The 12,179-nt window shown below is 39.0% G+C and overlaps 1 protein-coding gene across 1 annotated transcript in view; it reads left to right on the top strand.

Moving 5' to 3' along the window:
• The window catches only part of ITGA8 (integrin subunit alpha 8), a 189,263-nt gene that overhangs the window by 18,107 nt on the left and 158,977 nt on the right, over positions 1-12,179 (top strand). The window contains exon 3 of the mRNA XM_002692081.7: positions 10,247-10,347. Coding sequence (XP_002692127.1) covers positions 10,247-10,347 — 101 coding nt within the window. The remainder of the gene's footprint in view (positions 1-10,246; positions 10,348-12,179) is intronic.

The following is a 12,179-nucleotide window of genomic DNA, read 5'->3' as shown; positions in this document are numbered from 1 at the left end:
CAGTTGTGTCCAACTCTTTGGAACCCCATGGACTGTGGCCCACCAGGCTCCTCGGTCTATGGGATTCTCCAGGCAAGAATACTGAAGTGGGTAGACATTGCCTTCTTCAGGGGATCTTCCCAACCCAGGGAATGAACCTCGTCTCCTGCATTGCAGGCACATTCTTTTACCATCTGAGCTACTGGGCAAGCCCTAATACAATGAAGCCCTACACAATGCTGCATGTCAATTATATCTCAGTACAACTGGTGGGGGAAAGAATAACACATTTTTTAATATTAAATTATAAAATAAATTAGTGTGGTATTTCCTTAAAGACTTGAAAATTCACAATAAGATGATCAAGCGTATAAAGGCTGCAGAGGTATTCTTTCATGGTTTTTAATTGTGGTTTCGGGATATAAGGAAGCATTCATTTGGAAGTTTCATTTTCCTGGACATAAAAATTGATCCAGAGTCTTTTCTTGGATTTGTTTTTTTTAGACACGGAGTTCTCTGGCCATCAATATTTTGTTTTGAATTTTATATAGATCTATTCCTTGTTCTCCGATAGATAGTACAATTTAAATGAAACATTTATAGCATATGCTGATCAAGGGGAAGATTACAAACAAACAGTTAAAGACTTCCTTTCCCCTTTTCCTGATTAAAAATGCCTGGACAGCTCCTGCAACAGCTTGAAGAAAATCCCTAGTGTGAAACACGGAAGGTGATGACTGGAAGTAACAGGGAAACTTACTGTTTTTCTGGGACGGGGCTGAGGACTTTATAATAGTTTTCCAAAGCCCTCCACCTGCCACAGGGTTTGCTTGCGCCTGTTGTTGGTTTGAGTTCTCTCTCCGGTGGTGAGCTAGCCTCACTCTGTGTAATTCCCCCCATTCTACTCAAGAAGATTAGAAAAACCTGCCTGTGGCCCATGTGGGCACCACATCTACACTCCCTCACCCTGCTCAGAGATTAATACTCCTATGAAAAAAGAGCCGAACGTTAGTAGATTTGCGACCCACTGGGTTGTACCTTGATTGCCTAGAGACCAAAGCTATCAATTTAGAGAGACAGCTTCAAAGCCCAGAAATGTCAGACAAACCAAATCCACTTGATTGCCACCACCCATCACTCAGATTAGCCTACAGATCTGATTGTTTTTTCTTCTTATTTTGCCACATGGCACAGCATGCAGGATCTTAGTTCCTAGACTAGGGATCAAACCTGCACCCCCCCTGCATTGGAAGCTTGACCACCCGGGAAGTCCCCAAATCTCTAGGTTTTTATCTTTAGGTTTTCTTTTTTTAGATCAAAGATGTAACAATGTTTACTGTAACAACTCAAATAGTACAGAAATATACACAATTGAAATATAAACAGTCAATAAAATATGTACACTCCCTGCCTTCAAGAAAACCATCAGGAACAGTTCTGTGTCTATACACTTACACACCCAACATTTTGAATTGAAAGGATTATACTGAACGATATACTATACAAGCTTCTGAATGAATAGATGGGAGTTTGGTAATTCACTCAATAAGCATAGAGGTACCACTACTTGTTAGGCACTGACTTAGAAGTGGAGAGTACAGAGGTGAAGCAGAAGACATCTCTGTTCATGGGATTCTTGTATATCTGGAAGAGAATGGATAGCCAGTAAACAGACAAACTAATAAATAAAACCATCTCAATGAATGGTAAGTGCTATGAAGAAAAGTCTAAAGGGTAACAGGAGAGAATGACTTAGGGTCAGATTAACTAGCTGCTTAGGGAGGGAGTCTCGAAGGAAGTGGCATTTGAGCTAAAACCTGAGTAACAGGAGGGAAGCAGCCTTGCAGAAAACAGCGGGAAGAATATTTCAGGCAGTGGGAGTGAGGAGACAGTCATATGCAATGAGGAGACCGAAAAGCCTGGGCATGTTTAGGAAAGGCGGTGTGTCTAAACTAGGAAAATGGGAGGAGAGGATGTTGGAGAGGCAGGTGGGGGGCCAGGTCATGCTGGACCCATCCGGCCACGTCAAGAGGTACCATTGCAGAGGTGCTATGACAACAATTCAGGGAAAAAAGATGGATTTTTCAGTTCGTGGTGCTAAGACAACAGGCCTTTAAAACTGGAAATAAGACACCCATGCCACATCCTATAGAAAAACAAATTCTGGGTGGACAACAATCCACATAAACAAAGTTGAAACACTAGCAAAGATTGAGAAGATACTGGCAACATATATGTGGGGAAATAAATCAGTACTCAGAATATATATTGAATTCTTCCAATCAATGAGACTAAAATTAAACCAGGAAATGAAGAAAGGATATGAACTAGCAATTCGCAGAAGAAAAAAGTGTATGGTCCATAAGCATAAAAAGATGATCAACTCTACTGATAATCGGGGAAATGCAAATGAAAACAGAAAAAATGAAAGTCCATTTCATGGTCCTCCAGATTGACAAAAACTTTAAAGTCCTGCAGTGGCAGGAGTTGAGAGTCCCTCTCTCATGCCTTGCTAGTGGGCATGGAAATTGGGCTACTTTGGAGGTCGACTGCCATAGCTGATATACATGTATGATGATTGTCTATGACCTGGCAACTTTATTTCTAGTCTGATGTGAGAGAAACTCTTCTCCATATGCAGAAGATGGGGGTAAGGACTCACAGGGCACACGTTTGTTATAGTAGAAAAACTGAAAACCCTAACATTCATACGTAAATGGAATGGATAAATAAAATGCAGAAGGCTATTCAATGGAATACAATACTGCACAGGAATTTAAAAGAATGAGTTGGACCTGCTATCTATCTAATCATCAAAACATGGATTACCTCCCCAAAACATAAAATTGAATGTTAAACACAACTACACACTCTTCTATACAGATAGTATAATACCATCTTTTTTCTGTTAAAAAGAACACACAAAAGAATAGTTTGTCAATAGTAAACTGTTGGCACACTACAACAAAATCTGATCCACCACCTGCTGTGTCTGTCTGTAAGTGACGGATAGGTTCTACGTTTTGTAATGATTGGGGGAAAATTTTTTTAAAGAGTAATATGTAAATGACACATGAAAATTACATGGAACTCACCTTTCTTTGTCCCTAAGTCAAGTTTTACTGGAACACAGCCAAGCTCATTTTTTAAAAAACATATCCATTTTTTAAAAAACAAATTGTCACCTGTATGGGTGGGATGGGGAGAGAAGTGGGAGGGATGTTCAAGTGGGAGGGGACATGGGTAAACCTATGGCTGATTCATGTTGATGTTTGATAGAAACTAGTGCAATACTGTAAAGCAATTATCCTTCAATTAAAAATAAATTAATTAAAAAAATACTGTCTGTGGCTGCTTTTGCTACAGAGGCAGAGGTGAGTAGTTCTGACAGACCATAGAGAGTACAAAGCCTGAAGTACTGATCCTCAGTCCTTTATGGAAGATACCTGCAGACCTCTGTTCTGTGTTTTACTCAGACACTATTTTTTAAGTGTTTGGGAGTATACACATCACATTCATGATGGTGGCTACCTCTGGAGAAGGAGGGGCAGGGGAGTAGAACTGAAGATAGATGTCAAAGGGTATTGTGATGTCTGTAAATGTGAAAAAACTTTAGGTTTCAGTTCTACCCGGTGGGAATACAAGTGTTTGTTACATAAGACTTTGAATCTTCCTGTACTTTTTCTTTAAAGGCTCAGAAAAGCTAAACACAAAAATATATTTTATAGACAATATTTGATATTAATGCATCTAAATCTGTCATATATATATATACACTTTTAATTTTTGATTGAAGTAGAGTTAATTTTACAGTGTTGTGTTAGTTTCAGTTATCAATGTTGTTAATTATTCAACAATGATTCAGTTGTACATATACCTGCATCTATTTTCAAATTCTTTTACAGAATATTGAGCAGTTTCCTGTGCTATGGAGTAGGTCCCTGTTGGTTATCTGTTTTAAATATAGCAGTGTGTTCATGTCAGTCCCAAACTCCCAATATATGTTTTAATAGTTGAACAGTAGTCTTATTTATAGATAACAGGAATTTCTTTTTGTGATGGTTTTGATTTGAGATTCAGGATCTCTCCATGAATTTATGAAGTATCTGATTTCTTCTTCCCTACAATGCCTGTTTAGGTCCTAAGATCTATTTTCTATTGAAATTTAGTCTTTTTCTCTTATTGATTTGGGGACTCTTTTACATATGAAATCTATTGATTGTTCCTTTGAAAAAGAATCATCTGGATTTTCATTTATTTACTTTGTTAATAGTCTCCCATCACTTCAGTTCAGTTCAGTTGCTCAGTCGTGTTCAACTCTTTGTGACCCCATGGCCTGCAGCACACTAGGCATCCCTGTCCATCACCACTCCTGGAGTTTACTCAAACTCATGTCCATTGAGTCGGTGATGCCATCCAACCATCTCATCCTCTGTCGTCCCCTTCTCCTCTTGCCTTCAATCTGTCCCAGCATCAGTCTTTTCCAATGAGTCAACTCTTTGCATCTTTGCATCAGGTGGCCAAAGTATTAGAGTTTCAACTTTAACATAAGTCCTTCCAACGAACATTCAGGACTAATTTCCTTTAGGATGAACTGGTTGGATCTCCTTGCAGTCCAAGGGACTCTCAAGAGTCTTCTCCAACACCACAGTTCAAAAGCATCAATTCTTTGGCTCTCAGCTTTCTTTATAGTCCAACTCTCACATCCATGCATGACCACTGGAAAAACCATAGCCTTGACTAGATGGACCTTTGTTGGCAAAGTAATGTCTCTGCTTTTCAATATGCTGTCTAGGTTGGTCATAACTTTTCTTCCAAGAAGTAAGTGTCTTTTTATTTCATAGCTGCAGTCACCATCTGCTGTGATTTTGGAGCCCCTAAAAATAAAGGCTGCCACTGTTTCCCCATCTATTTCCCATGAAGTGATGGGACCAGATGCCATGATCTTTGTTTTCTGAATGTTGAGCTTTAAGCCAACTTTTTCACTCTCCACTTTCACTTTCATCAAGAGGCTCTTTTGTTCTTCTTCACTTTCTGCCATAAAAGTGGTATCATCTGCATATCTGAGGTTATTGATATTTCTCCCAGCAATCTTGAGTCCAGCTTGTGCTTCTTCCAGCCCAGTGTTTCTCATGATGTACTCTGCATAGAAGTTAAATAAGCAGGGTGACAATATACAGCCTTGACGTACTCCTTTTCCTATTTGGAACCAGTCTGTTGTTCCATGTCCAGTTCTAACTGTTGCTTCCTGACCTGCATACAGATTTCTCAGGAGGCAGGTCAGGTGGTCTGGTATTCCCATCTTTTTCAGAATTTTCCACAGTTTATTGTGATCCACACAGTCAAAGGCTTTGGCATAGTCAATAAAGCAGAAATAGATGTTTTTCTGGAACTCTCTTACTTTTTCGATGATCCAACACATGTTGGCAATTTGATCTCTGGTTCCTCTGCCTTTTCTAAAACCAGCTTGAACATCTGGAAGTTCACAGTTCACGTATTGTTGAAGCCTGACTTGGAGAATTTTGAGCATTACCTTGCTAGCATGTGAGATGAGTGGAATTGTGCGGTAGTTTGAGCATTCTTTGGCATTGCCTTTCTTAGGGATTGGAATGAAAACTAACCTTTGCCAGTCCTGTGGTCACTGCTGAGTTTTCTAAATTTGCTGGCATATTGAGTGTAGCACTTTCACAGCATCATCTTTCAGAATTTGAAATAGCTCAACTGGAATTCCATCACCTCCACTAGCTTTGTTCATAGTGATGCTTCCTAAGGCCCACTTGACTTCACATTCCAGAATATCTGGCTCTAGGTCAGTGATCACACCATCGTGATTATCTGGGTCGTGAAGATCTTTTTTGTACAGTTCTTCTGTGTATTCTTTCCATCTCTTCTTAATATCTTCTGCTTCTGTTAGGTCCATACCATTTCTGTCCTTTATTGAGCCCATCTTTGTATGAAATGTTCCCTTGGTATCTCTAATTTTCTTGAAGAGATCTCTAGTCTTTCCCATTCCATTGTTTTCCTCTATTTCTTTGCATTGATGGCTGAGGAAGGCTTTCTTATTTCTCCTTGCTATTCTTTGGATTTCTGCATTCAAATGGGTATATCTTTCCTTTTCTCCTTTGCTTTTGGCTTCTCTTCTTTCACAGCTATTTGTAAGGCCTTCTCAGACAGCCATTTTGCTTTTGCATTTCTTTTTCTTGGGGATAGTCTTGCTCCCTGTCTTCTGTACAATGTCACGAACCATTGTTCATCAGGCATTCTGTCTATCAGATCTAATCCCTTAAATCTATTTCTCACTTCCACTGTATAATCGTTAGGGGTTTGATTTAGGTCATACCTGAATGGTCTAGTGGTTTTCCCTACTTTCTTCAATTTAAGTCTGAATTTAGCAATAAGGAGTTCATGATCTGAGCCACAGTCAGCTCCAGGTCTTGTTTTTGCTGACTGTATAGAGCTTCTCCATCTTTGGCTGCAAAGAATATTCCATCTGATTTCAGTGTTGACCATCTGGTGGTGATGTCCATGTGTAGAGTCTTCTCTTGTGTTGTTGGAAGAGGGTGTTTTCTATGACTAGTGCATTCTCTTGGCAGAAATTTTTTTAGCCTTTGTCCTGCTTCATTCTGTACTCCAAGGCCAAATTTGCCTGTTACTCCAGGTGTTTCTTGACTTCCTACTTTTGCATTCCAGTCCTCTGTAATGAAAAGGACATCTTTTGGGGGTGTTAATTCTAGAAGGTCTTGTAGGTCTTCATAGAATCATTCAACTTCAGCTTTTTCAGCATTACTGGCCGGGGCATAGACTTGGATTACTGTGATATTGAATGGTTTCCCTTGGAAATGAATAGAGATCATTCTGTCATTTTTGAGACTGCATCCAAGTACTGTATTTCGGACATTTTTGTTGACTATGATGGCTATTCCATTTCTTCTGAGGGATTCCTGCCCGCAGTAGTAGATATAATGGTCATCTGAGTTAAATTCACCCATTCCAGTCCAGTTTAGTTTCCTGATTCCTAAAATGTTGACGTTCACTCTTGCCATCTCCTGTTTGATCACTTCCTATTTACCTTATTCATGGACCTAACATTCCAGGTTCCTATGTAATATTGCTCTTTATAGCATCGGACCTTGCTTCTATCACCAGTCACATCCACAACTGGGTGTTGTTTTTGCTTTGGCTCCGTCTCTTCATTCTTTCTGGAGTTATTTCTCCACTGATCTCCAGTAGCATATTGGCACCTACTGACCTGGGCAGTTCATCTTTCAGTGTCCTATCTTTTTGCTTTTTCATACTGTTCATGGGGTTCTTAAGGCAGGAATACTGAAGTGGTTTGCTATTTCCTTCTCCAGTGGACCATGTTTTGTCAGAACTCTCCACCATGACCCGTCCGTCTTGAGTGGCCCCACATGGCATGGCTCTTAGTTTCACTGAGTTAGACAAGGCTGTGGTCCATGTGATCAGTTTGGTTAGTTTTCTGTGATTGTGGTTTTCATTCTGTATGCCCTCTGATGGAGAAGGATAAGAGGCTTATGAAAGCTTCCTGATGGGATAGACTGACTGAGGGGGATACTGGGTCTTGTTCTGATGGGCTTGGCCATACTCTGTAAATCTTTAATCCAATTTTCTGTTGCTGGGTGGAGCTGTGTTCCATCCCTGCTATTTACCTGGGGCCAAACTATAGTGGAGATAATAGATAATGATGACCGCCCTCAAAAGATTCCATACATGTACTGCTACAGTCTGTGCCCCCAACCCTGCAGCAGGCCGCCAGCAACTCACGCCTTTTTTGGAGTCTCCCGGACACTCACAGGCAAGTCTCCTGTGGGGTCACCATTCCTTTCTCCTGGGTCCTGGTGCACAAGGTTCTGTTGTGCCCTCCAAGAATCAATTTCCCATTCTGTGTAAGTTCTGACAACTCTATGGTGGGGTTAGTGGCGACCTCCTCCAAGAGGACTTACGCCATATCCACACCCAGAGTCCCTGTCCCTGCGGCAGACCACTGCCAACCCGTACCTCCATAGGAGGTGCTCAAAGACAGTTCTGTCTCAGTCTCTGTGGGGTCCCTGGGCCCTGCTGTGCACAAGGTTTGTTTGAGCACTCTGAGCATCTCTGGCAGGAATGGGGTTTGCTTCTAAATGTGAATTCGCCCCTCCTGGCACTTAAGAAGCTGTAAATCACATGCAGTCACTATACAGCTTTCCTCTAGCTTTTGGCTTAGTTTGGGATATACCAAGGAGAGAATTGCTTTGGTGACTAATGGCTCCACCATCTCCCACTGGCCCTTCCAAGAGTTCTCTGGAGTTGACAATGCACTTTGGGTAACCTGTGCCATCCTTCTACTCCAGAGGGATGTGTGGTCCTATCTGAAATGCATTGCCTCATGTCACAGGAGTTTGGTCAGCAAATAGAAACCACTTTGGGCTTTCCTGGTGGCTAAAATGGTAAAGAATCTGCCCACAATGCAGGAGACCTGGGTTCAATCCCTGGATTGGGAAGATCCCCTGGTTGAGGACATAGCAACCCTCTCTAGTATACTTGTCTGGAGAATTCCGCAGACAAAGGAGCCTGATGGGCTACAGTCTACAGGGTCACAAAGAGTCAGACACGACTGAGCAACTAAGCACAGAGTATTATAGCCAGGAAGGAATTTCATGCAGACTGAGAAGTATATGTTGGATGATTGGAAAGACTGGGGCTGGGAAGGTCAGAAAGGTCACTGTATCCTATACTAATACATATATGTGGAATCTAGAAAAATGGTCTGACAGTGAAAGTCACTCAGTTGTGTCCGACTTTGCAACCCCATGGACTATTGTAGCCCACCAGGCTTCCTCTCTCCATGGAATTCTCCAGGCAAGAATACTGGAGTGGTTAGCCATTCCCTTCTCCAGGGATGATCTTTCTTGCCTAGACACAAACAGAAATGCTTATATTTTCTTTTTATAATATTTATTTGGTTGCATTGGATCTTCATTGCGACACGTGGGATCTTTTGTTGAGGTGCACAGATTCTCTAGTTGTTCAGTGTTCAGACACGCAGGTTCAGTCATTGTGGCACGCAGGCTTGTTTCCTCCATGGCATGTGGGATCTTAGTTCCCTGACCAGAGATCAAACCTGCATCTCCTACATTGCAAGGAGGATTCTTAACCACTGGACCACCAGGGAAGTCCCAGAAATGTTTATGTTTTCAACGTTATGCTCTAATCTGTAAGATGCTCCAGTTCTTTGCCTGTTGGGTGCATTTTAGGTGAGGATTTCCAGAACTTGCTTTTTATTTTTTAAAAGTTCAGAAATGTCTAAAGCATAATATTTTAAAGAAGGAAATTCGCAATTTTCTTCTGACATATCAAAGTGTCAATTTTTGGTTGAGACCTAAATATATATATATAGTTTCTTTGTTTGAAAAGTCTGTAATCATATGTAAACTCAATGGAATGTTAATTACATTTATACTTTGGCCTCATTTAATAGAAGTTAAAAGTTCATTTGTAATGCATTCATTATAGAATCAAGGAGGGAAAAGCAAAATGCATACCAAAGAGAACACATACTAATAAGATGCTCTAGTATAAATGTCTTTTTGAATTCATTAACCATTACTGAGGAAGTTCAGTTAGAACCATGTGGTTAGAACCATGTGGGAAATATGTCGATTGGCAACAGGAGTGAAAGAAAAGATATTTGCTTTTTATTAAGACCCGAAGTGTGTCATAATTGGGTTGAGTTTTTACTCAGATGGTCCCCTCGTGCTGACATCTGCCAAGTGTGGATAAAGCTGTGTTGAGGTGTTATTTTCTGTGGCTGCATAGACATATGTTACTCAGTTAAAAACCGGGAACCTGGAGTCCTTCATGTTTCCAGCTAAGCCATGCCTAGGAAGCTGTGCTTCCTGGACCAAGGGGATTCCAGGTAGTTTTACTTTCAGAAAAGATTTGGAATTCCTCAGAGTAGTTATGAATGTTTGGTCTTCCATCTGATACAAATCAATGACCAAAGTGCAGATTCCAGACTGTCAGAGTCTACATCAAGTTTGCGGTACCCTTATCCTTGAAAATGTAAGTCATTTAAAAAAATGCTTTACGTTGTGAACTGTCATGTTCAAATATGTATTTCCATTTAACAGGTATTTTTCTAAGTGAAAGGTCTAGCTTAGACTTAATCAAATAGAACCCCCCGCCATGTGTATGAAAACTCATTATCACGTGTTTTAATTTGCTGCCAAGTGTTACAAATGATTAATGATCTATATGTCCTCCCTGCCAGACAACAGAAAGATAAGAGTAAATGGAACCAAGGAACCTATAGAGTTTAAATCGAATCAGTGGTTTGGAGCCACAGTGAGAGCTCACAAAGGAAAGGTGGTGGTGAGTATCGCGGGGTGCTGTTGGGGCTGCTCTGGAGTAATATGTACACTGAAATGTTTTAAAACTCGTATGTACAAAAATCCATTCATGCAAGAACGTATCAGATTTTCAAAGATAAGCTTATCGGCATTACCAAAAATATTAGTGCTTAAAATTAAAGAATCTATTTTGGTCTTTAAAGCAACAGGAAATAAGACTGGTTTTCCAGAAAATTGGGTAGATCTTTTCAAATATTTCAAAAACTAATAAGGAAGATAGAAAAATAAAAGCTAAATCCTAAAAAGGTACATATTTTATTGCTTAAGATTGATTTAAAAGGCTGATAGAAATTTGACCTGAAAAATAGTATTACTGCTATTAGGATTGTTTTAAAGTTAATCTCCTGTGATATCATTGATCCTCTTTAGAAATATCAGAAAGTTTTCTTTAAAAATACAGCTACCATAGAGGATCCTACTGTGATTTATGTCACAAAGTGTTCTGCCTATGTTTTCCTCTAAGAGTTTTATAGTTTCTGGTCTTATGTTTAGGTCTTTAAATTCATTTTGAGCTTATTTTGTATATGCTATTAGAAAGTGTTCTAATTTCATTCTATTACACATAGTTGACCAGTTCTCCCAGCACCACTTGTTGAAGAGACTGTCCTTTCTCCATTGTATATTTTTGCCTCCTTTGTCAAAGATAAGGTGAACACCTTATAGGTGCGTGGATTTATCTCCAGGCTTTCTATTTTGTTCCATTGATCTATATTTCTGTTTTTGTGCCAGTACCATACCATGTATGGCAAAAACCATCACAATATTGTAATTATCCTCATATTAAAATAAATATATAAAAATATATAACTACCAATTGCATGGTTCTCTGAGTTCACTGATACTTTTTAAAGATTTCTCACTCCCAGATAGAGATCTTTTGGCTTTAAAATGCTGTGACATTATGATTCTCTTCTCTGTAGTTCCAAGTGATAATACATGTCTAATTTATTGAGAAAGAACGATATTAAGCTGATCTGAAAATATATTTTGTTGGGGAATTTTTTTTTACTGGTAGCCCTAATTTACTTACAAAATAAAGCAATAACTTTGGCTTTTAGGATTTGTTTAAAGCTCTTTGAATTATGATTTAATAAGAATAAGTATCTAAAGGAAATGATTTGCTTATTTGACATAAAACAGGTATCAAATATAGATAACCCTCTTTAGTTACAAATACAGCATTTACAGTAGGTTCTCTGTAGAATTGTTATTTGCTTTAATATAGTTCTCAAATTCCAGAATTGATTAAAAAAAAAAAAAAAGCAAACTCTTTAATCCTTTAGTGACTTATGATGTATGTGAATAACTATTGAAAAGCTAATTCCATCTATAACTACTTGGGGTTAAAAAAAAAATCTTTGAATACCGTATTGATTTTAAGTCTTCAAAATTTATCTGTAACATTGTGCATTTATTCAATATTTGTAGAAGTGTTCAGAGTCACTGAAAATATAAATGACACACCATGTTCATAATAAAAATGTTTAATTTGAGAGCATGCTTGCAATTTCAAAATTATGTGATAGAAAATAGAATACTATAAAGTTCCTTTTCAGTTTTAATAAAGAATTAAGTTCTACCCTATGTGACAATTATTAGAACATCAAATTGCTATGAACCGAAGTATAGTTTTGAATATTCAGGAATCATATGTGTACATGTTACGTCTGGGTCAAACCCCAAATATTGTCATATCATTGTGTTTCACATCTGTGTGAAACTGAGCTGGTATAAAAAAGATAACTTTTTAGGACAGAAAGCAGGCAAGCACTGGAAAGAATTTTCATGGCATTG

Source organism: Bos taurus, chromosome 13 (genome assembly GCF_002263795.3).
Source record: "Bos taurus isolate L1 Dominette 01449 registration number 42190680 breed Hereford chromosome 13, ARS-UCD2.0, whole genome shotgun sequence".
NCBI lineage: Eukaryota > Metazoa > Chordata > Mammalia > Artiodactyla > Bovidae > Bos > Bos taurus.
This window is presented reverse-complemented; position numbering and strand designations above follow the sequence as displayed.